Source organism: Henckelia pumila, chromosome 4, assembly GCF_033568475.1.
Source record: "Henckelia pumila isolate YLH828 chromosome 4, ASM3356847v2, whole genome shotgun sequence".
Lineage (NCBI taxonomy): Eukaryota > Viridiplantae > Streptophyta > Magnoliopsida > Lamiales > Gesneriaceae > Henckelia > Henckelia pumila.
The window spans coordinates 205,787,055-205,814,256 of NC_133123.1; the positions used below are offsets into that span (position 1 = coordinate 205,787,055).

Consider the following 27,202-nt stretch of genomic DNA (forward strand, 5'->3'; position numbering starts at 1 on the left):
CTATATCTCTCATTCATCATTTTATAATATAAAAAAAAAAAGATAGATAGATATGACGAGTCTCAATTTCATCAATGCAAAATTTAAGCTCTTGAAAAAACAAATGCAAGGATCTACGAAATATGGATATCATTTTAAAATCTAACTTCCAAATCCTTTGCGTAAATCATATTTTTCTACCCAAATCAAATGTGCTACAAGCATAGAACAGGTACGACTTGCAAATCTACAAATGAACAGAGGTGTATTCAATCCAGAGGTTTATTGTTTTTTATTGATTTTTTAAAATTATAGACTTATGTGAAGTTGATGAATTTTTATTTACTTTTATATAATCTCACAGATTTATCAACAGAATTCAATTGATCCCTTTTAGACTTTTCGCATGATTTTTGAACATATCTTATTATTTTCATTGATTTCTTTGAACTCAACTTTAGTCATTGGGTAAGGCCTCGTCGGCATCTACAAAAAGAAACGTAGGAGAAAATTTAAGTATCTAGCTATCATTAAAATTTGGCCTCTACTTGCATGATTGCATCGTTGTTTGATGAATTTATAACCAAAAAAATACACATTGTTTTCTATTTTTGTAACCCACTTAAAAGCAACCTATACTGCAAACTCATTTTTGTGTGGGCAACGCGAATTAAAATAGCGAAGTAGTCGGCTAGAACTGAAAAGTTTCCGTCAACTGAATCCATTGAAGAAATCGATGCATGTACTGAATTTCTTGGAACCGATACATCCACATCTTTCAAACAATGAGATCTTAAATCATCATACATGGGGTTCAACCGATCTTTATTATCATGCAGTAGGTTCTTCATTTCAAAGATTGTATGCCGACACAATTTTCGGCCAGATCAGATTCCAAAAGAAAACTCTTACCGGTTTTCTTGAGCAATGTCTCGAGTGCCTCGTACAGTGAACTGTTTCGAAGTTCGAGTCCAAAAGACGTGGGAATTTGCTTAACAACCATCGGCAGAAAAAAAGTGAGTGATTATGGTGATGAGTGAAACAAACACATATTAGATATCAGACACTAGAAAAAATCAATGTACATTCGCAAGCCATGTTACATAGGTGGCAGAATGAACTGACTGCGCCTCATAATCCTCAAACACATTATCGGGGATGATTGTGCAATGACCGAGTAGCTTTAATTCAGCATTTATAAACATGAAGATGTCATCATCCTCGGAACTTTTGCACAGAGAACGGCAATTCACATTTTGATTGTCAGATGTCAAATGTTTCATCCAAAACAGTGAGAGGAAGCGTCGGTGAAGCCATAAAGCCTTGTAAAAAAACAAACATTAGAAAACAAACGTTAACGACCTTATCCAGGTAAAAGGTAGCGAACAAATTAGGTAGTCTTTTCCTCTTTAAAGAGATTCAAATGTCAAGGGGACAACTTGGGTAAAAGACAAACTACAGCCTAGCTAATTTTAATGGAAAATTGTTGAGAAAGACTATGCATGGACTTTTTGCATTTTAAAGCCATCAAGAGCGCAAGCATTTCCAATACTACGACTAATATCTTAAGTGCCAAACTGCCAATCATACTTTCCTGACGACTTATATTCTTGTCTAAGGTTCAGCAATCAAAGGTCTTGCCTTACTTCCCTTGCCTGTAACAAAATAGAAATTCAAAGGGCAAACGTAAATAGAAGTGCAGGGCAAGCTCGAAACTCATATAAAGCATCCAAAAAGTCAATGCTAGCTTATAAACTTTATCTTTTTATGTGCTGATTCACGAACATACAAATTGGACATTCGACAGATTAATCTTCTACCGCCAAAGTTCGGGGAATCTCACTTGCTATTGAAATTGTTGTGGGGGTTAACAATGATTAGATGAGAAAAACCACATTCTGGTTTTGTTTAAACTTAACATGTGTGGTCGCTTCTCATGGGAGTACAGGAGAATCTTCTGTAGGTGGTATTCTTCAAGATGACGGGAACCCAATTAGAGCATTTTATGTTCATTGGAGATAGCTTTGGATGAAAGATGGTTTCATTTATACTCAGAGAATATGTTTTCCGGCCACATCAAAGAGTTTCCCAGGCTTGATTGGAGATGGTGTCAATACTTACCAGGATAACTTAGTGATGTCTGGTCGTCACTTTGTAGTCCGCTTAACAATCTTGTTAGGATTTGTATTTTAGTTATTGATATGTTTTGGTTCTCTCTCCTGTGTACTTTGTTTTTTTAGCTTTCAATGAAGACGGATTTACCTTTAAAAAGAAATTCGATGTCTTACATAGTTCTACTATCTTAATATTGTATGCTACATATTACAAACAATAACAGTCCTGACACGACGAGCCAGAGAAATTGAGTACGAGCTCATCTGGATGGAAACAATATAAATCCAAGTCATTGTTTCTGAAAGTTAAGTGAGCTATTTAAGTTCAAAAAAACATTAGTGGCATGCATACCTCTCTTCCAAAATAACGTCTTATCAACTCTTCATTCCAGTGCAGCTCCTCCTACAAGCATGCCAATCGAACCAGAGAATTAGATTTAAGAAATTCATGAGAAAAAGATTGACGACTTCAAAATATACAGAAACCCATCATGTTGATCCAAATAATACTATAACATGAACAATTACATTATCATCAAGTAAGCCAATACTGATGAATTCTATAAAGCTTAAGCCACCACATTCTTAAACCAAACATGTAAACCAGATCAATGGTATATCATATTGTTCAATGTGAACCAAACAACTATCTAGTTGCAATGTCTTCCATATTTTTTGTTAATTCTCATTATTTCTCTCAGAAGGAAGATTGACACAACAAACTTCTCAACTTTTCGCCAGATCATAAAGATTGGGTGTTTTTCAAATGATCAGCGATACATAATTACCATTAAGATACAATAGTTTCATGAAAATAATCTTCACAATAGATTTAAAAAAAAAAAAAAAAAGAGGCAACACCAAACCTTCCACATTTGATGAAATTCTGCACCTGAATATGCATCTGGTCCATGGTTATCTTTTAAATTCTCAACTATCTGGAGTAGCAATCGTTGCATCAAGCAAAACATTTTTAGGAAGTTTCACCGACAAGATTATTTGGTATTGCCATAGAACAGCATGAGGTTTTAATAATACAGTTTTTCTTCTACTGATATTCTTGAGCAGGAGGGACTATAAGGTATGGTTGTGAAGCAGTCTATAATATGGGGTAGAGAGGTATGGTTTGATATCCCAGTCAAGCAAGAATATTGTGGGGAATATTGTGGGGACTTGATAAGTACATTTTGTATGCATTAGTTCGTGATTTTTTTATGTTTATTTTGTGTGTGTTCATATTGTTTTATGTGTTTTAGTGCATGTGTGTATATTTCCTCCTCGGGTTAATTTTGTAGGAAAATAAATTGTTGAAGAGTAAATTACGGAGCAGCTTTGTTCAAAAAATCAAATTTAATTTTAAAGATATTCAAATCCGATCTCCACCGTTCAAACTGAAGTTTTAGATGTTTTGAAGCTGCTGTCCAAATTTCAGCTCAATCTGATGGCTAGAACTGAAGATATGAATTTTTCAAGAAACCTGCGCGCAGGCAAGGATGTATGCACGGATCCGTGCATGGGTCCGGATAAGGGTCCGTGCATCCTCGTAAAAAATTCGGCGTTTTCAGTTTAATGCACGGATCTAGACACGGACCCTTATCCAGGGTCCGTGCATGTCGCAGAATCAGAAAAAATAGAATTTTCGGGAATTAAAACTTTCAAGTTTCCGGGCTTTATTTCTTGGGCTTTCAAAGACATATAAATAGGAGATTGTCAGACGTGAAAGGGGGTTCGAATCGTATCAGATAGACGGCGGCTAGGAGGCTTGGAGATTGAAGAACGCTCCTTTTGAGTTTTTCTTCTTTTCTTCTTTAGATTATTAAACTTTTGTTTGAACTATATTTTCGTTTATTGATTAGTTTTTCTTCAACCAAGACCGCGAGATTGGGCCAGACAGTTTTATGTTGAATATTTGGATGTTTATTTAGGATTTTTGGATTTTTGTTAATATTATTGATTGTTGGATTTAAATTATGTCTTGTGAATAACCTGATCAATTATTTACTTGTTTGTTAATTAATTCCGAGTCGAAAGGTTAGGAATTGATTTCGATCACTCCAATAATTGACATATGGTTAAACCGACTAAAAATAGTATTCGGTTTCAGTATGCGATTTTAGGTGAAAACTGAATTATCACAAATATTGAATGCATTCATGTTTGATTAGAATTATGAAAATTAATCCGTCATAACTTGAATAGGTTTAACATGTTCTAGAAATAGACTGTTAAACAAGATAGGATAATTCGCCGTGATTTAAGATTAAATCTGGATCCTGGAATTGCCACTGGTTTGCATGATTTGTTTGGTACCTGCGTGTGTTTTGGTTGTCTCTATTTAATTGAATTTATTCTTCTTCTAGTTTAATTCTTATTTTATTTTAGTAATTAAATTTTAATTAATTCTTAGCACTTGTTTTATTATTTTGTCTAGATTAAGTAAAATAATTAATTCTTGAGAATTGACAACAGTCCCTGTGGGATCGATACTTGGACTCTCTGTCCACTTTACTATTACTTGACCTAGTGCACTTGCTAGTTGATACCGAATTAAGCGGTCAGGATCTCGGGTTGCTAATCTCATCTTAGGGCAATTACCGATTAATAAACAATTAATCATGTATTTAAAAAAATACTCAAACCAAATAAAAAAAAATTTAAAATATTGCACCTCGCTCGATCGGTTAAATCCTACCGATCGAGCGAGCTGGAAATCTCATTTCTCGTGTCTGAGCATATTTTGGTCTCGCTCGAGCGGTCAAATCCTACCGATCGAGCGAGCTCAAATTTTCAATTCTCTGTTTTGCATTTTTAAGGCTCGCTCGATCGGTTGAATCCTACCGATCGAGCGGCCTCTCTGCCCAGAAAAATCTGCAGAAACACTTATGCTGTCAAGACTTGAAATCTAATCCAAAACCAACTCAAACATGGTTGATAAAATCAGGAACATGCATATATACACATATAACAACTCAAGTATAAATTCATGTCTTTATTACATCAAACGAAGATCATAAGGAGCATAACACCACAAGCTACACAAAGTCTCAAAAGTGTGCGTCAAGTTTCTAATTGTCTACTAAGTTTGATACATTCAAAGGCCTAGTCCTTCAGCTACAACCCGAGTCCTCACTTGCTTAATCTCTCTCCCGAGCTATCAATGTCGTCGTTGACTAGCTCATGCCCCCTCTGTTGTCATGCACACATACAAAACAAAGCAAAAACCGGATAAACTCCGGTGAGAAATCATTCCCAATATAATCGACATATATAAAGCGTTAAATAAATCATATCGACTCTATTCATAATCGACTCAACAATAGAGTAAATAATGCATATATCGATTAAGAATTGATTCATATCACGTCGTTGTCATCAAGATTCGTAAACAATCTTGACATGGATATCCATCTATCGAAATCATTCCGGATTCGAAAATAAGGTCAACCTCCGACCTCGGCATAGAACCAATTCAATAACATCTCGTATCATAATCATATCGACTCAAATCAAAGATCCACTACCTGGGATGGATCGACAACATCAAAATCAAATCAAAACATAAACAAGTATGTGGTTTTGGAGGGACAACTCAAGAATAATCGATCTTGAGTTTCAAACTCCCTAACTCATTATGTCATCATTATACCTTCGTATATCTTGGTTCTGAACACTTCCAATCTGAAATATAACAATCAGAACAATCATATCAAACTTCATTCAAGATGATCAATCCAAAATCGGATCAAACTCATCAATATAACGTCAATACAATCACTTCAAACCTCCAGCAAACTTCCTCGGTTCAAAGTCGGACTTCCTGAGTTGATCGAGCTTGAAACTAATCTTAAATGTAACGATTATGATCAAGAAGTATCAGTATAAAATCAAAGATCCTCAGCTCAATCATAGGCTATCAAAACAACTTCACAACCTAAACCGGCGGCGTAGCGATTGAAAATCGGTAACCGACAAAATATCAAACATTTCCCGACTTTGAATACAATCCATATGCATATCACAACAGAAATAATCACTCATAAAACCATATAACAGCAGCTATAACCATCGAACACAAGATGAAAATCAGGATTAAGTACAAGCAACATGAATTCTTCAACCCGGTTTCGATATCGGAATACATAAACGTCAAAGAACATATACATATCATCAATATCTTATATCTACCAACTTTCGAACTTCAAACCATGCGGAAAGAAGTAAAAACTTACACTAGATCGAAGCCCTCATCGTAAGGATTCCAGAACACCTTTCGAAATTGAAATCGGACGATCGGATCAAAAGATACGGCGATTTGAAAATCAAAGTTTCAAAGAAAACAAAGAAGATCTCGGCTCTGTTTCTCAATTTCTCTCCATTTTTTGAATTTCTCTATACATCACACGTATACATGTTGATGAAGCAACTAATAATCTGATAGCTTTAAATAATATTGCACTTTAGTCCCTAGAAACTTCATAAATTGCAATTCAGTCCTCGGCCCTTATTTTAATTCAATTTCAATCCTAAATAATTTAAGAATATTAGAATTTAAATCGAAACTCTAAATATTCCCAAATTAAATATACTCGGATTAAAATTAAATAATCTCAGATTAAATTAAATAATCATGGATTAAATTAAATAATCTCGGGCCTTACATTTCTCCCCCACTAAGACATGAGTTCGTCCTCGAATTCATAAGCAATATAGATATGCAGTCTGTATACTCATAAGAATAAAGAATAACAGAAAACTGAATAAGAACTCACATCAGTGGAACAGATAAGGAAATCTTTGTCTCATGTCTTCTTCAACTTTCCATGTCGCTTCTTCAACTCCGTGCCGACTCCATTGAATCTTCACCAATGGAATGATCTTCGTTCGAAGTTGATTTTCTTTCCTATCCAGAATCTGAATCGGTTGTTCAAAATAACCCAAAGTGTCATCGAGTTCAGCTTCATCAACGTGGGTAATATGCGATACATCAGGCTGATACTTCCTCAACATCGAAACATAAAAAACATCATGAATACCGGACAAGGATGGAGGAAGAGAGATTCGATAAGAAAGATTGCCTATCTTCTCGAGAATCTCATACGGCCCAATAAATCATGGAGACAATTTTCCTCGTTTACCAAATCGTATAGTACCCCTGAAAGGTGAAATCTTCAAAAATACTTTATCTCCCTGTTTAAAAGATAACGGCCGTCGTCGAACATTCACATATCTGGCTTGTCTATGCTGCGCTGCTCTCATTCTCTGCTGTATCAACTTCACCTTCTCAGTCATCTGTCTAATCATATCCGGCCCTAACTCAGGCACCTCTGACACATCATCCCAATATAATGGTGATCGACACTTCTTCCCATATAACACTTCAAATGGTGTCATCTCTATACTCGTCTGATAACTATTGTTATAAGAAAATTCCACGAGTGGTATAGAATCTTGCCATGTAGTACCAAAATCAAGTACCACAGCTCTCAGCATATCCTCGAGCGTCTGAATAGTTCGTTCAGATTGACCGTCAGTTTGAGGATGGCAAGCGGTACTCAAATGTAAGTGCATACCTAGAGCTTCCTGTAGGCTATGCCAAAAGTGCGAAGTGAATCTTGGGTCTCGATCAGATACTATCAACTTTGGCATACCGTGTAGTCTTACCACTTCTTGAATATAGAGATCTGCCATCTGATCATGACGATAAGTCATTCGGTAGGGAATAAAGCACGCAAATTTTGTCAATCTGTCAATGATCACCCAAATAGCGTCGCAACCTCGGGATGATCGTGGCAATTTTGTTACAAAGTCCATAGAAATGTGATCCCATTTCCATTCAGGAATAGATAGACTCTGTAATAAGCCACCTGGTTTCTTTCTCTCAGCCTTCACCTGTTGGCAGTTCAAGAATTTTGATACAAATTCGGTCATATCAGAATTCATTTGTTTCCACCAGTACTGATTCTTCAAATCTTTGTACATTTTTCTGCCTCCAGGATGAATACTAAATCGACTACAATGTGCTTCTGTCAAGATATTCTGTCTCAAATCTGAAAGATCGGGAACAACAATTCGGTTATTCACATACAGAATATCATCATCACTAACCTTGTATTCAGACTAATGTCCTGATCTGATCATTTCAATCGATTTCTGAACATTCAAATCAAATTTCTGTGCTTCCTTGACTCGAATCAACAACTCAGGCTCAACACTGATAGCACAAATTCTTATCGGTCTTCTATCTGTCTCAAATATATATCCAGAAATACAGCAATCTTCAATCAAATTAGATACACCTATAGTAGATAAGGATAAGGCACATACCTTCCTACTTAGGGCATCAGCTGCTGCATTTGACTTCCCTGGATAATATTTGATTTCACAGTCGAAATCCTTCAGTAAGTTGAGCCATCTTCGTTGTCTCATGTTCAGTTCAGATTGTGAAAACAGATACTTCAGACTTTTGTGATCAGAAAATATTTCGAATTTCTCACCATACAAATAATGTCGTCAGATCTTCAATGCAAAAACAATAGCTGCCAATTCAAGATCATGAATTGGATATCTGACTTCATGTGGTTTCAGTTGTCGAGAATCATAAGCGACAACATGTCCTTTCTGCATTAAAACACATCCCAAACCTCGGTGAGAAGCATCGCAATAAACAACAAAATCACCAGTACTTGAAGGGATTGTCAAGACTGGTGCTGTAGTCAATCTTTTTTTCAACTCAAGAAAACTTGTTTCACATGCTTCAGACCACACAAACGGTGCATTCTTCTGTGTAAGCTGAGTAATAGGCTTTGCAATAGATGAGAAATCTCAGATGAATCGATGATAATATCCTGCCATGCACATAAAACTTCTGATTTCAGGCACAGATGTCGGTCTCTGCCAACTGATAACAGCTTCAACTTTGCTTGGATCAACTGAAATACCATCTCCTGATATAATATGACCCAGAAAAACCACCTGTTTCAACCAAAACTCACATTTGGATAGCTTAGCATACAGTTTTTCTTCCCTCAACGTCTTCAAAACTGTTCTCAAGTGATTAGCATGATCACACAAATTCTTAGAGTATATCAAAATATCATCGATAAATATGATCATGAAATCATCTAGATACTTTTGAAATACTCTATTCATCAATCCCATGAAAACTGCTGGTGCATTCGTTAGACCAAACGACATGACTATAAATTCGTAATGGCCATAACTGGTTCTAAATGCAGTCTTAGGGATATCCTCATCTCTTACCCTCAATTGATGATAACCGGATCGTAAATCAATCTTCGAATATATTGACGAACCCTGCAATTGATCAAAAAAATCATCGATACGAGGTAAAGGATAGCAATTCTTTACCATTGCTTTGTTCAATTGCCGGTAGTCAATACATAGTCTCATCGATCCGTCTTTCTTTCTAACAAATAAAACCGGAGCTCGCCAGGGCAAAACACTCGGTCTGATATAATCTTTGGCTAGCAGATCTTCAAGCTGTTCTTTCAACTCTTTCAATTCGATTGGTGCCATACGATAAGGTGCTTTTGATATCGATTGTGTACCTAGCATCAATTCTATGCTGAAATCTATCTCTTGAAACGGAGGCAATCCTGGTATCTCGTCAGGGAAAACATCAGCGAATTCACTAACCACTGGCAAGTCAGCCAATTTCGGGCTAGTCTTCAATACAACAACTGCATAGATAAAAAATCCTTCTACCCCTTTCTGTAATAAGTCAGTCATAGAAAGAACAGATATCAAAAGAATTCTGGCTCGTGATCCCTTACCATAAAAATTTCCATTCATCAGCCATATCAGGTCCGAATCTTACAATCTTCTGGAAATAGTCAACTGTAGCTCTGTACTTGGTTAACGTATCGATACCGATAATACAATCAAAATCAAACAAACCGAGTACAACACAATCAACCTCAATCTCATGTCCCTCAGACTGTAATATACAATTTTGTACAGACTTCACTGATATGATACCTCTTCCCAACGGAGATGAAATAGATACTACAATAGCTAAAGGTTCAACAGGCAACTCGTGTAATGAAACAAATTGCTCAGAAATAAATGTGTGTGATGCACCAGTATCAAATAAGACATAGGCAGGATAACCATAAAGGAAACAGTTACCTGCAATCACATCATCTGGTGCAGCTTGTGCTTGTTCTTCAGTCAGTGCAAACACCCTAGCCTACTGCCTTGGAGGTTGATTCACTGACTGACCTCCACCTTCTCCTGCTCTACCCTATGCTGTTGGTTGTGGTTGAAATGAATGCACAGAAGATCCTGATTGAGCCACTGGTCTCGATGATCCAGTACCCTGTGCACCTCCAGAACCACGCTGTGGGCAGACTCGTGCAAAATGACCTGTCTGATTGCAAATGTGACAAGTACCAAAAACTTCTCGGCATTGTTCACTAGTATGACATCCTCCAAACTTGGTACAGTATACTTCAGACCTCTGTCCAATTATCGACTGTTTGGATCCACTTGAACTCGAAGAGCTACCACCTGGACGCTTAAACTGTTTGCTTTTGCCCTTAAAAATTTTTCTTACCACTACTACTACCTCCAGCATCAAATCGAGGTGGTGGTGGAATCTGTGGCTGATCTTGCGGTTGTCTCATCGGCTGTGGCACAAACTGTGCTCCTCGTTGCCTCAGTATTCCTGCTTCAGCCCCCTTTGCACGATTCAGAGCATCGGCAAAGTTATTCGGTCGTCCCGAATTGACAAGAGTGAACACATCAAGATTCAAGTCTTTGATGAATTGATCGGCTTGAGCTTCATCACTAACAGCAATATGTGGAGCAAACTTCAACAAGCTAGTGAACTTTGCAACATATTCTTCGATATTTAACTGTCCCTGTTGCAAACTTGCAAACTCTGCTCCTTTGTCCTTTCGATAAGAAACTGGAAAGAACCGTTGATAGAAAGCAGTTCGAAGTACTAATCAGGTAATAACAATACCTTGGTGTTCAAACGCTCGCTTCGACACTATCCACCAACTCTTTTCAAGGCCATTTAGTTGATGAATCACCAGTCTCACACGACGATCATCTGTATAGTCGAGGGATTCAAATAACTGCTCGATATCCTCAAGCCAATTCTCACAATCAATAGAATTTTCAGTTCCTTGCAAAGTTGGTGGTTTAAATGACTGGAATCGTTTCAGAAGTTTCTCCATCGGATTAGCATCACCAAACACATCAGCAGAAGTACTACTCTATCCATGTTCAGGTGTTGTCACTGGTATCTGTGCAGCATTAATCTGCTCAGGCTGATTCATTGCCAAAGTCTGTCTAGTAGTCGGTGCTGGTCAGGGAGGCATATTTGATAATCAAACAGATTAGTATACAATTCATCATCACATCATAACACAATTATGTTTCAGTCCCTCCTCTAATAAGCACACAATGTCTTCTCAAGAGACCGAGTTCTGATTTAATTGCAGTCTAACATGCTTCCACTGATATCAGATAACATATAGCATGCAATTTTTAAAGCTGTAAATCAATTCAGATAGTACACATGCTTCACGAATATATAAATCAGAATAAAAACTCGATCTACCGCGCTCATCTATTCTCAGTTCGAGAAACTTAACGCTCTGATATCACCTGTTGTGGGGACCTCGGGTTGCAAATATCATCTTATGGCAATTAACGATTAATAAACAATTAATCATGTATTTAAAAAATTACTCAAACCAAATAAATTTTTTTAAAAAAATATTGCACCTCGCTCGATCGGTTAAATCCTACCGATCGAGCGAGCTGGAAATCTCATTTATCGGGTCTGAGCATATTTTGATCTCGCTCGAGCGGTCAAATCCTACCGATCGAGCGAGCTCAAAATTTCAATTCTCTGTTTTTCATTTTTAAGGCCTCGCTCAATCGGTTGAATCCTACCGATCGAGCGGCCTCTCTGCCCAGAAAAATCTGCAGAAACACTTATGCTGTCAAGACTTGGAAATCTAATCCAAAACCAACTCAAACATGGTTGATAAAATCAGGAACATGCATATATACACATATAACAACTCAAGTATAAATTCATGTCTTTATTACATCAAACGAAGATCATAAGGAGCATAATACCACAAGCTACACAAAGTCTCAAAAGTATGCTTCAAGTTTCTAATTGTCTACTAAGTTTGATACATTCAAAGGCCTAGTCCTTCAGCTACAACCCGAGTCCTCACTTGCTCAATCTCTCTCCCGAGCTATCAATGTCGTCGTTGACTAGCTCCTGCCCCCTCTGTTGTCATGCACACATACAAAACAAAGCAACAGCCGGATAAACTCCGGTGAGAAATCATTCTCAGTATAATCGACATATATAAAGCATTAAATAAATCATATCGACTCTATTCATAATCGACTCAACAATAGAGTAAATAACGCATATATCGATTAAGAATTGATTCATATCACATCGTTGCCATCAAGATTCGTAAAAGATCTTGACATGGATATCCATCTATCGAAATCATTCCGGATTCGAAAATAAGGTCAACCTCCGACCTCGGCATAGAACCAATTCAATAAAATCTCGTATCATAATCATATCGACTCAAATCAAAGATCCACTACCTGGGATGGATCGACAACATCAAAATCAAATCAAAACATAAACAAGTATGTGGTTTTGGCGGGACAACTCAAGAATAATCGATCTTGAGTTTCAAACTCCCTAACTCGTGATGTCGTCATTATACCTTCGTATATCTTGGTTCTGAACACTTCCAATCTAAAATATAACAATCAGAACAATCATATCAAACTTCATTCAAGATGATCAATCCAAAATCGGATCAAACTCATCAATATAACGTCAATACAATCACTTCAAACCTCCAGCAAACTTCCTCGGTTCAAAGTCAGACTTCCTGAGTTGATCGAGCTTGAAACTAATCTTAAATGTAACGATTATGATCAAGAAGTATCAGTATACAATCACAAGATCCTCAGCTCAATCATAGGCTATCAAAACAACTTCACAACCTAAATCGGCGGCGTAGCGATTGAAAATCGGTAACCAATGAAATATCAAACATTTCCCGACTTCGAATACAATCCATATGCATAACACAACAGAAATTATCACCATAAAACCATATAACAGCAGCTATAACCATCGAACACAAGATGAAAATCAGGACTAAGTACAAGCAACATGAATTCTTCAACCCGGTTTCGATATCGGAATACATAAATGTCGAAGAACATATACATATCATCAATATCTGATATCTACCAACTTTCGAACTTCAAACCATGCCGAAAGAAGTAAAAACTTACACTAGATCGAAGCCCTTGTCGTAAGGATTCCAGAACACCTTTCGGAATCGAAATCGGACGATCGGATCAAAAGATACGGCGATTTGAAAATCAAATATCAAAGAAAACAAAGAAGATCTCGGCTCTGTTTCTCAATTTCTCTCCATTTTCTGAATTTCTCTATACATCACACGTATACATGCTGATGAAGCAACTAATAATCTGATAGCTTCAAATAATATTGCACTTTAGTCCCTAAAAACTTCATAAATTGTAATTCAGTCCTCGGCCCTTATTTTAATTCAATTTCAATCCTAAATAATTTAAGAATATTAGAATTTAAATCGAAACTCTAAATATTTCTAAATTAAATATACTCGGATTAAAATTAAATAATCTCAGATTAAATTAAATGATCATGGATTAAATTAAATAATCTCGTGCCTTACAAATATTCAGCGTATTTGTTACTCCTATAAGACACTTTCTATCTTAAGTTATGGGAGAGAGGTATGGTTTGATATCCCAGTCAAGAATATTCAGCTTATATGTTACTCCTACAAGAATCACTTTCTATCTTAAGTCATGTAAGGCACTGGAGATCCATTATTATATCACAGGAGTGTCACTGCCGACAAAAATAGACAGCTAGACTGTAGTGACCCGCACTGTGATCACCTACTAATCAGAAGCTTAAGCATGCATTAAACTTAAATAAATAAATCAGAAATTAAACAGCGGAAAACTTAAACAACAATAAAATATTGTTTACAACCATATCGAATAAAATCCAATGTATTAACCCAAATACAACTGAAACAAAAGCCTAGACAATAATCTTGTTGGTCCTCCATCGCCTAAGCTCTCCTGGAACCACCCGCCTCATCCAGCCGCAGACCTGCCCCATGGAATAGGGTGTCAAGATACAACAAAGTACGGGACGTGAGCATGATAAGCTCAGTACGAGAGTATGAGTATACGGTGTTATGTGTGCATGTATGCAAGTGAATTGGGTACCAAGACTCTCAGGTCAAGAAACAAGCTCAAAGACCGGGCCCAGGGTATATAGCACGTTGCGCCGTCGCATCAGGAGGTGGCTCATATACCCAGTGGATAATGGTGAGCTGATACTAGTACATGTGTCCAACCATCACGGTGACCTGACACAAGACTTATGTATCCAACAATCCACAAACTCGTAGGGTGAGTGCCCTACTACAGGATACCTCTAAGGTAAAAACTCAATATGCTCATGTATGCATCATACAGTCATGACATGCTGTATATAAAGGCATATAAAACATGCAATCACATAATCCATGCAAACACATAATACATGCATACTCAATCTGGATATCTCGAATAATACTTCCGTATCTCATAACCTAGGCAAGGTAGACCAGCGCTATGTCCAAGCCTATAATCCGCACTACAATGCAAAGTACTCATGCATTATAATCTTATTCTAAAAGCTTTAACTACGCTATAGCATACTCCCTGTAAGGCCCGAAAATATTAAGTTCTTAATTACGGGATTTAAGATTTAAATTCCGAATAAGAGAGAAAAGATGAATTTAAGAATTTATGAAAATTAGAGATTTTAATTTCGGGTCAGAAATATTTAATTTGAGGATTTTTGGATTTTAAGATTTTAATATCCGAAATTCTTAAATTAAAAGATTAAAAATATTTGCAATTGATATTTATGGAATTTAAGATGTGAATTCCAAGATTATAAATATCAAGAATTGAATTTGAGGATGAAATTCGAGCAAGGACCCATTTGCATATATTGAGTAGTTCAAGGACTAAAATGCGATAAGGTCCAAAATGATTTAATTTTAATCCGAGAATATTTAATTTGAGAATATTTAGAGTTTAGACTTGAATTCTAATATTCTTAAATTATTTAGGATTAAAATTGAATTAAATCGCTTGTCCGGGGACTGAATGGCAATTAAGCCAAAGTTCAGGGACTAAACTGCAAATAGGCCAATATATATCCAAAATTCACATATTTCCTAGTCTTTCACGTGTGAATCAGAAAGGAATCAGAAAGTTGCCGAGAGAAAGAGAGAAAGGGTTCCAAAGCCATTTTTGTCCCTTTAAATGCCGATATCTTTTGATCCCCCCGGTAGAATTTCCGATTGAGCATATATTTGCGATCACAGCTCCGAGTGCTACGTTTTGATATAAGTTTTGTGAAGTTCTACCATGTTTGAATTTTAAGTTGTTGTTAGAATTAAGATTTGATTGTATAAACATGTTCTAGCATATACGACGATAGCATATCTAAGACGGATCGTGAAAAGATCGTCGTTTGAACATGTTTCCGATTTTTGAAAGACTTGTTAAAATTCTGAAATTATGGAGCTGCATATTTCGAATTTTAGCTGTAGAATTGGTGATGATATGAGATTGATATGATTGTCATATTGAGGTTTAAGCTTTTGGAAAGATCGAAATCGTATCGTTACGCCGCCGGTTCAAGATTTTGAATTGTTATACATTCTAAATGTCTAGAGCTCATTTTCAAGTTTATTGTGGATTAATTGAATATGAGATTATGTTTAAAATGAAGATATAATGATATTTGAATCGAAAGATTTATCGAACTCGAATAGTTGCGACGTCGGTTTGAATTCCGATTGTATTAGCAAGATTTGAATTGAATAAGTTTTAAAGAAACATCGATTCAGATTGGAAATTGATGTTTAGATATGTTATAATCTATTTCAGATTTGAATTGAAGATTATTGAAGTTGAATCGACGAGTTCGAGTTTGAATGACTTGAAGTGTTTGAAGTTGAATCAAGAATACCTTCAAGTAGCATTGATTGAAAAAGAAGATTTTGATGACCGATTTGGCTAGCGTTGAGATGATCAGAATTGGCAACAGATTCAAGAGGTTTGAATCGCGATGAAAGGTATGAATCAACATTATTCCTGCCAGGTAGAACAACTCGAGAACGTGGTGGTTTTTGAGTTATCCTGAAATCACATACTTAGTTGTTTCAGTGCTCTTATGTGATTTATATGAGTTTTGATGCTTTGATTGATTATGTGATTATATGTTCAAGATGTTTTATAGTCTTTAATGCATACAGTTTATGTTGCATTCATCTTGAACTCCAGCCTGTAAAGCATAAGGGCAGATTAGCCTAGATTGCGAAATGACGTTTGGAGAATTATAGTTGAGTGGCATGGATTGCAGCCTTCGCTTTCAGAGCCAGAAGACTCTCTATAATTTCACCAAAGTCAGAGGATTAAAATACTTGATGCCGCCTCGATTGGGAGTGTCGGCGGTTTGATAGTTATTTTATTCCTCGGGATCCCCAAAGAACTAAGCTTTATTGATATCAGATTTGACAGCCTATTCCTTGGCACATGCATTGCATTTATGCATTAACCTAGAGTTTTCTATGGTTTAGATTATGCAGTTATAAATGCTAGCATGTTGTGATGCGCTATTCAAGATATGAATATGTGCTATTGCTTTAGATGAATCATTATGTGTTAAGAGTTTAAGCATCGATGATGATTCTATGATTTACATGTTATTACATGTTTTATGATTTTAGAGTTTTATAGCATATAGATTCCATATGCTTTTATGATGTATATGCATGTCTTTCATACTGAGATTTATTCTCACCGGAGTTATCCGGCTGTTGATTTGTTTGTATGTGTGCATTGCATCAGGTTGGGGCATGATCAAGCTAGAGTTGGCTTGGATAGCTTGAGAAGAGAGATAGCATGTGGTGATTCGGGTTTTAAGCAGATTGACATGTAATTATGATTTGGTAACATGTTAGAAAGCAAGAACCTTTGTATAGGTTGTTTTTGCCAAGTATTGATTTTTACTTGAGAGTCATGTATTCTAGATCACTTGATATTAGTTTGAATGCATGTAAATTATCTAGAAGCATGTTTAGAAGTTTTTATGAGGTGTGTATGAGATTGGAATCAAATTATACAGCAAAGAAGCATTTTTATTCTCTGGACAGGGTGCCCGCTTGATCGGGTGAACTTCACCGATCGAGCGAGGCCTGTATTTTGCCATAACAGAGGAGTGAGTTTTTGGGCTCGCTCGATCGGTAAGATTTCACCAATCGAGCGAGGCCAAAATGGATTCAGACCGAGAGCTGCAATTTTATGCTCGCTCGATCGGTAACATTTACCCGATCGAGCGAGGGGCCTTCTTTTAAAAAAAAAAAAATTTTAGCTCTTGGTTTATTATTCATGTATTGTTTGATTAATTGTTAATTAATCATTTATTGTCCTAAGATGAGATTAGCAACCCGGGTCCTAAGATGAGATTAGCAACCCGGGTCCCCACAACAGGTGGTATCAGAGCATAAAGTCTTGGACTAAGATAGAAGTTGAGCAGGGTAGATTGAGTCGCATGCATTTATAGTATTGCATGATTATGCTTTACTTGCTTTACAGAATTGTATGCGACAATGAGTATTGATTGCCACTACTTGCTTTACTGATAGAATTACATGCTTATATGTTGATATGTATGCCTGAGTTTTTGAATTCATTAGAAATAGTGAATTCGTCTTAAGCATGTAATATATGAAAAAGCATGATACTTTGCAAGTATGTGTTCAATTCAGAAGCATGAGATTATATGTATGATATACTGACATTGTATGTTATAATCTCTGCCATATATATTACTTCTGTTATTGAATAAGACAGCTTATGCAGATAGCATGAGAACCTCAGACAGAACAGAACCTCAGATAGAACAGAACCGTGTTGAGGTAAGGTTTTGAACCGATTGTACTGAGGAGTATGTTAGTTGAACAACAGCAAAGCTATTGATCATCAACTCAGAAAGATACAGAATATTCTATGTCTAGAAAGGAGTTGATTTGAAGAGCTGGATCAGTTGTTCAAGAGAAGCATATTCAGATGAACATAGAATCAGCTTGATTTTATATCAACTCCAGGACTTAGCAAGAAGTTGATGAAGTTTCCAGAAGAAGTACTGAAATTTTTTGGCAGGTAAGTAAACAGAATTGTTTCTTTCCGTATATGCTAAAGATGATAGAATAGTAGAGACGCATAAGTTGATTTCAAGCCAGTAAGAGAAGAACGAAATCATGAACCGGTAGTACTAGACAGAGTTGAATTTTTATTCACGCCTCTGTAATTGTGAAAACACTATGATCATCACCTCCACTACAACTTTCATAGCAGCATAGCTATGAAGCAAGAGATAGTGACAACAACAGCAAAGATCGATTCAGCCTAAACGCCAGCAGATGAAGACATATAAGCATAATTTCCCCAGCTGAAACTTTAGGCAATAAGAAAGTACAGAAAAGAAGGCTCAAGTTGTATCAGATAAAAATATTACAGGTAAGTGAGTTAATTATAGTTAACCGCTTATATATTGATTGCATAGCATATAGTCATAGATCAATGATTTGTTATGCTATCATATTTATCTGTTGAGCCTTTATTAATTGTAGTTGCTGAGATTTTTGCCTTTGAGTAGAAGAAATGCATTTGAATGATTAGTCATAACAGATGAAATACATAATTGAGGAAATAAGAAAATTTAAAAATGTCACAAGAAAAGAACATGCTGGTTAGTTTTTACTACTTAAACACGACCAGGAAATGAGACCAAATAAAATTTTCCACAACGGGACAATCACATTAAGTTATTCACATTTCAAAAAGAGTTTGTCCACAACATCAAGAATATAGGCCCAAAAGTGTGAAACTTACAGCCCGGTAATGCAAACAAGAATTATCAGCAACATGAAGCACTGTCCATTCTCGAGAATTTTGCAAATCGAGTATCACCTGATGAAAACTACAATCTTTCAGAAGAAATAAATTTTAGGACATGAAAATCATTTTTGAGGTGCACAAATAGAGGAGAGAGGGGAAAATAGGAAAACATATTTCATTTTGAAAGAAAAGAAGAAATGGTTGAGCCAGTCGAAGTGCTATGGCATCATTCAGACATGGGAACTACCAAAGCCTACACTACAAACTCTTCTCTTCTATCCATAGAAGAAGACTGTGTATTACATGGTAAACAAAATTTTAGTTTACATAATAAAATCTGAGTGTGTGCGCTCTGCACAATCCAATTATTTGCTTTTAAAAAAAGGTACAATCAGCATTAAGATGTCATAACAATATTCTAACCTGTGCATGTGACATGTAGGAAACTAACTGTTGGATCTCGGATCTCGATCGTGCCCAAGGCGCAGCGGAAATTTAAAAATTATTTTGAAGTTCAAAATATGCTTGGAGACTCGTATGGTTTAAATAAATATACGTAGGGTGTTTCAAGAATTTTACCTATCAATCTTAAAAGATTGACGATGGCTTCAACTATTTCGAAACAATTTCGAAAATAGCTCTTGTTGTAAATCCCTACGAACAATCAATTGGATTTTTCCTCCTTTCTTCAAATCAGGTCCACGACCGGATTTTCTGTTCCTCTTCTAAATTGCACTTAAAAGAAGAAGAAATTTTCGTTGAAAAATTGAAGAAGATGACTGGCCGAGAAGAGAGTTTTTAGCAGCAAAGAAACATTTTCTTTTCTCTGCCTTTTCTGAGAGCTTCGAGCTGAGAGAACGAAAAATTTTCTGTGCATCCAATGCACTTAATTTTCTTCTTTTGTCAATCCCTTCAATCAATTGATTGAAGGGATTAAATGAGATTGTCGGCTATTATTGCCGACAACTCATTTAACTTTTTTTTTAATATTATAATAATATAATATATATATATATATATAATATATATATATATAATATATGCATTTATATATATTGTATGGGTCCTTAAATCCAAGTCCAACTCGAAAAAATTAATTAAACCCTTTTAATTAATTTTTCTCTCAAAATTTCTATAAGCCTTTATAAACCATTTATAAAGCTTATCTATCGATCCAGTCAAATTTGTTCATCATACATTCAACTCTTTGAATTTATTATCTCAACGGGAACAGGAAAACCAGTACTTGTGTAACCCTCAATGGTTCAGGGATACAGCTAGCTGTAGGTCCAGGCTTACCCTTATTAGCCTCATTCTATGCATCAACTCCTTGATCATAAAATGTCAGAACTCATTTTGGATTTAACCCATCGAATCATGGTAAGAGCGTTAAGTAGCACCGCCCCATGATTCCCTAGGTATCACTGATAGTGCCTGCAAGAACCAGTCGATTATGGTTAACTTACAGTACAGTCCCTTCATCTCATATATCTCAATCGAAACTGCAACCATTGGTTCATCGAGGGTTGCACGTGAATTTCGATAACGATGTGATGTCTTTGAGAATACATAGTGGCATTGTATGTGTAACTTGGTAAACACTTTACTCTACTACATATCTTACACTCTGGCCAGAGATTCCATGCACTATTATCTCATTTTATCACATAGGATATCCACACCCGTAGGTGAGCGGTGAATCCCCGACTACAATGCACTGGCTCCTACATGTGTTGCAACTGCACCCAACCTCGCCACCTAATGACCCTCATGGAGTCGGTAAACGAGTCAAAGTAAAGTCCTAGCATGTAGAGCCTCATTGTTGTCCCGGGTCGTAAGGACTAATGGTGTACAACCATAACCACGGACTTATCCACTCGATGAATGATAACCACTTGGGAAGTTCGAGGGAGGGTAGTTCAGTGAACTCATCGTATGTGCACCAATCTGTATGATTGAACATCTCTATGTCCATACCAATGAAACGTGGTACACATCATCACAGATTCTAGTCTCGAGCTCGAGCGATCCTTATCCTTATTTTGGAAGGCTCAATCGACTAGAAACTTGATTTAGAATATACAGTAATTAATAATATGTGTTTCATGATTGCCATCACATGTACAACCTCATATCTTACTATAGTATATTCAAGGTCTTTATCTATGCAACTTGCATGGGTATACAGATAAAGAAAATGCCAGATAAAAGATTAATTATATTAAAATAAAGATTGTTATTACACTTGAGTCAATAAAATCCCTGACCAACATTTGGCTTGCAGGGCATCTACTCTAACAATCTCCCACTTACCCTAAAGCCAACTACTCATTAGTTTTAATCCCATTGTTTCGCGATGCTTCTCAAACAATGGTCCTGGCAAGGGCTTTGTTAGTGGATCAACAACATTATCTGCAGAGGCAACTTTATCGATAGATATGTCTCATCTTCCCACAATCTCCCGAATGATGTGGAATTTCCTCAGTATGTGTTTGGATCGCTGATGAGACCTTGGTTCCTTTGCCTGAGCAGTGGCACCAGTGTTGTCACAGTACACCGGGACTGGATCAACTCCATTTGGAATAACGCCCAACTCTTGGACAAAATTCCTCATCCAAACTGCCTCTTTGGCTGCAGCAGATGCTGCTATGTATTCGACCTCAGTGGTGGAATCCGCAACTGTGTCTTGCTTGGAACTCTTCCAAGAGACAGCAGCACCATTAAGCATGAATACAAAACCAGAAGTCGATTTCGAATCATCCACGTCACATTGGAAGCTAGTCAGGACGCGTTGATATCATACCATACATGATACTACCAATTGATGACGCATAGGGAACACGTGTCATCATCTCTATCTCTTCATCAGTCTTAGGGCACATTGATTTTGATAGAGTAACACCATGACACATTGGTAAGTATCCTCTCTTGGACTCTTTCATAGAGAATCTTTTAAGTATGGTATCAATATACGTGACTTGGGTGAGCCCCAGCATCTTCTTTGATCTATCTCTATAGATTTGTATTCCTAATACATAAGATGCTTCACTCATGTCTTTAATGGAGAATTTACTTGCTAACCATACTTTAGTTGATTGCAATAATCCTACGTCATTTCCAATGAGAAGGATATCATCAACATAAAGTACTAGGAATGTCACTGCACTCCCACTAACTTTCTTGTACACACATGGCTCCTCAGGATTTTTAACAAAACCAAACTCTTTGATAGTGTTATCAAATCTGAGATTCCAACTCCTAGATGCATGTTTGAGACCGTAGATCGATCTCTGAAGTTTGCATACCTTATGCTCACTTCCCACTGATGTGAAACCCTCAGGTTGAGACATATAGATCTCTTCTTTAATGTCTCCATTGAGGAATGTTGTTTTCACATCCATCTGCCATATTTCATAGTCATACCATGCAGCTATGGCTAGCAATATTCTAATTGACTTGAACATAGAGACTGGTGAAAAGGTTTTCTCATAGTCAACTCCTTGTCTTTGAGTATAGCCTTTTGCCACTAGTCTTGCTTTGAAGGTCAATACCTTCCCATCCACCCCAAGTTTTCTCTTGTAAATCCATTTGCATCCTATGGGAACAATTCCCTCAGGTGGATCTACTAAAGTCCATACTTGGTTCGAATACATGGAGTCCATTTCGAACTACATAGCTTCAAGCCATTTAGATGATTCAGCATCAGATATTGCTTCTTTGAAGTTTCGTGGATCACATCCATCACTAGGCTCATCATGGCCTTGTTCATGAAGAAGCGTATATCTTGCAGGCGGTCTGATTATTCTTTCAGACCTTCTAGGTATGTGTGATTCAACTACTGGCTGTTGGAGATTGGGTTCAACTTCTACAGTCGTGGGTGTATCTCGAATTTTCTCGAGTTCTATCATTTTGCCTTTCTATCTAATAGAAACTCCTTCTCCAAGAAGGTGACATTTCTAGAAACAAACACATTTGCTTCTTTTGGATGATAGAAATAATATCCAACAGAGTTCTTTGGATATCCCACGAAGTAGCACAAAATGGATTTACTATCCAATTTGTCTCCCACTGTCTGCTTCACGTAAGCAGGACATCCCCATATTCTCAAATAAGAATATTTGGGAACCTTTCCCATCCATATCTCATATGGTGTTTTATCCACTGCCTTCATATGGACATTATTCAACAACATTGCCGCAGTTTCAAGCGCAAAGCCCCAAAACGATCTAGGCAATTCAGTGAATCCCATCATAGATCGAACCATATCCATCAAAGTTCGATTTCGACGTTCAGAAACACCATTCAATTGTGGTGTTCCTGGTGGAGTCCACTGTGAGATAATCTCATTCTCTTTAAGATAGTCCAAAAATTCAGTACTCAAGTATTCTCCACCTCGATCAGATCGGAGTGTTTTAATACTTTTACCCAATTGTTTCTCTACTTCAGATCTGAATTCTTTGAACTTTTCAAATTCTTCAGACTTGTATTTCATCAAATAAACATACCCATACCTCGAAAAATCATCAGTAAAGGAAATGAAGTAGGACTGCCCATATTTAGTGCTAACATTTAGCGAGCCACATACGTCTGTGTGGATCAAATCCAAAAGACCATGTGCACGTTCTACATTCCCATTAAAGGGAGTCTTGGCCATTTTTCCCTTCAGACAAGATTCACAAGTAGGTAGAGAGTTTATATCTGACATGTCGAACATGCCCTCTCCCACTAGTTTGTGCATCCTTCTTTGAAAAATATGACCTAGTCTAGCGTGCCATATATGTGTTGGGTTTTGACTATCTTGTTTTCTTTTATTTGTTGTTGTTACTGTTTGGACATTGTTCAATGAAATATCTTTTAATTTTAAGTTATAGAGATCATTTTGTAATTCACCAGTTCCAATCAAACATTCATTCTTATATATATTGCAAACACCTTTTGCAAAAACACAAGAATAACCATCTCTATCAAGCATAGAAATAGAAATAATGTTTTTGACCAAATCAGAAACATACAAAACATCTCTCAAAAGCAACATAAAATCATTGTTTAATATTAAAATAATATCTCCTTTGGCCTTGGCAGCAACCCTTGCTCCATTTCCAAGTCTTAGAAAGGTTTCACCTTCTCTAAGTTTCTTGCTTCTTGTCATCACCTGCAAATCATTGCATAGATGAGAACCACATCCAGTATCCAATACCCAAGAAGAAGAATTCATTGAGATATTAATTTCAATATAAAACATACCATGGCCAGAACGCTTCTGGGCAAGATATTCAGTGCAATTATGCCTCCAATGTCCAGGCTTGTTGCAGTGGAAACAGACTTGTTCTGATTTATTTGGTCTTTTGGGCCCTTGAGCAGGTTTCTTGTATGGCTTCTTATTAGGCTTGTTCTTAACTGCAGGGGCAGAACGCTTCTTTCCCTTGTTTTGGGCTCCCTTTTTCGTCCCAGACGACGAGCCCAAAATCAGAACAGGCTTTTCTTTCTTGATTGTGGCCTCATAATTAACAAGCATATTGATCAACTCTTCAAGGATGGCCTCTATCTTGTTCATATTAAAATTAACCACAAATCCGTCGAACGAGGAAGGTAAAGACAACAAGAGAATATCAATCGAGAGCTCATGAGGCATAACCACATCGAGTCCCACTAATTTCTCAACTAACCCAATCATCCTAACACCATGCTCATGGACCAAAGCCCCTTCTAGCAAGCGTGTAGTCATGAGTTCTTTCACAGTTGCATGTCTTTCTGATCGAGTTTGAACACCGTATAACTCTTTCAGATGAAAGTGAATGTCAGCAGCATTCGCAGCATCCTCGAACCGCCTTTGCAGTTCATTCGACATAGAAGCCAGGATGTAGCTCTTAGCTTGGAGATCATGGTCCCACCATTTCTCAAGCTTGGCTAACTCAGTCTCACTGATGTTAGGAGCTGCTTCCTTTGGTGGCTTCTTTTCAAGCACATACGCAATCCTCTCAGAGTTTAGAACAATCTTTATATTTCTTAGCCAGTCTTGATAATTAGGTCCGGTTAGCTTGTTTTGTTCGAGAATAGCAGAAAGTGGATTGCGTGTCGACATCTTAAACATACTGAAAATGAAAACAGATAATCGTTACTGATTATTTTAAAATAATTTTAAGATATAAAATATGTACTTTAATTTTATAAATTTCCTCCCACTATTTTGACATTTTCACCACCCTCTGATGAAAACGGGAAATCGTATTTCCTTAGTGAGCATGTAGAGTCCAATCTAGATAACTATGATCCCGGATAATATCAGCCAATCAAAATTTCTAAAAGGTAGAGCCCAATTGCATCCTCATGCAACCTCTACGTGTTTCGCCTCACTCTTGATAAGGACCCAATAATATGACGTCGTTTATCTTCGAGTGTCAAACCGACCCATCAATGTTGAATCGTAGTAGACGGTCGCCATGAGTTCCCTCAATAATATGAGCTGAAGTCATGGGAGTTCCACCCAATTCACATCACCTATGGCAGTGGAAGTCACAGCTTTTCGGCGTCCAGGTCTCTCCAATAATATGAGCCAAACACTGACCGCGGGTAGCGTTCAACATGCAACCACCGTTGATGGAAGACAAGAATAAATTAAACTCTTTTAATTTTTACTTTTATGGCTTGATATAAATTTTGAATCATATTCAAACTGAGGGATTTTAATTTTGAAATTGTCTCATCATTTTATTTAAAATCGCGTGCCATGAGTTTGTATGTTTGCCGGATTCATGCAACTATATTATCGAATAATATACATACATGCATATTACTATATATCGCATATATCATAATATGACAATTAAATAAGGATGATCGATTGTCAATACTATTTGATCCATGCGAGCCAAGCATGGATCAAGGTCCAAATCCTAGGTAAATGCAGGGATGCAAATGCAACTTATTACATAAGCTTCCAATATTTTACATGTCGCATCTTGATCATCGGGTCCACCATCTTCCAATCTTGATCTCCCACTATTACAAATATTTACATTTGAATAGCCATGGCACATAAGGGATACATATCAAGGGGTGGAAACGAGCCATAAACCAGACTCACTTTAATTTTATCAAATAAAATTATACAAGTTGAGACATAAAAAATATCCTAACATACACCTAGCACATTGGTCATGGCTCTCAATCATCCTTCATGCATATAATATCACATATTATATAATTCATCAATTTCATGTATCTTGTAATTTTACCACTAACCGCCACAATTATTAAATAAATTAACAAATTAAATAAACTCCTTTATTTAATTTCTAATTAATTCAATAATAATTGATTTTCTTGTAAAACTCCTTTTACTATAAATAATTAAAATCACATTCTAATTATTTATTTCATAAAAAATATTTTATAAAATCGCATCGGATCCAAAACTTTTTTCGAAAAATATGTATATGTATAAGGCTGCCCGAAACATTTTCAGACTCACCCCTACACCTACTGATCGAACACTGCCCGAATTAAATTCGGACAGTCAGCCCAATTGCTGTTTCGGCAATCATGCTTTGCATTTAATGCAAAGCATGATTACTATTATTATATTATATATATATATATATCTATATATGTTTATATATACATATCGTAATGCATATATATACACATATCTATATATAATAATATATTTAATAACAATAATGCATATATATATATATGTATATATATATCGTAATAAATATATACATATATCTATACATATATATGATAATATTCTTGAGTAATACTGTTTTATTAAATAAATGGATTATTCCTAAAATAGAACCTAAAATGTTCTATCAATTAGGAACCTTTGAAAAAATCGGTCTTAAACAAATTGTTAAGACTACCGAGTCTTCAATTCCTCTTAATAATGAAGAGATGGTTATTCATTTATTAAATGAAAAAGATATATTAACATTTTCTAAAGATTATAAATTTCTTCATATAGATCTAGTTCAAATTGCCTTTAGACCTCTTACTTTGGAAGGTTTACCTGAAAGCTTTATTGCAGCTTTAAGAGATGGTAGAAATTTAAA

The 27,202-nt window shown here is 36.3% G+C and overlaps 1 protein-coding gene and 1 pseudogene across 1 annotated transcript; both read right to left on the reverse strand.

Annotated features, from left to right (window-relative positions):
- Positions 1-541: 541 nt before the first annotated feature.
- Positions 542-3,064, reverse strand: LOC140862661 (uncharacterized). Its single transcript, XM_073265691.1, has 4 exons — positions 2,960-3,064; positions 2,446-2,496; positions 1,065-1,301; positions 542-970 (listed from the first exon to the last, which is right to left on the reverse strand). Exons 1-4 carry the CDS (start codon positions 3,062-3,064, stop codon positions 827-829), a joined length of 537 nt encoding a protein of 178 aa, XP_073121792.1. The 3' UTR covers positions 542-826.
- Positions 3,065-8,915: 5,851 nt separating this feature from the next.
- LOC140862662 (uncharacterized) overlaps positions 8,916-27,202 on the reverse strand; it is a 36,399-nt pseudogene continuing 18,112 nt past the window's right edge.

What these genes read in the sequence shown, in the direction of transcription:
- LOC140862661 (XM_073265691.1), bottom strand. Translation starts at nt 3,064, where the DNA reads ATGTTTTGCTTGATGCAACGATTGCTACTCCAGATAGTTGAGAATTTA. An exon ending in GACGTTATTTTGGAAGAGAG is followed by an intron (nt 1,302 to 2,445) that starts GTATGCATGCCA and finishes TTTTTTTACAAG; the next exon opens with GCTTTATGGCTTCACCGACG. An exon ending in ATGTAACATGGCTTGCGAAT is followed by an intron (nt 971 to 1,064) that starts GTACATTGATTT and finishes ATGGTTGTTAAG; the next exon opens with CAAATTCCCACGTCTTTTGG.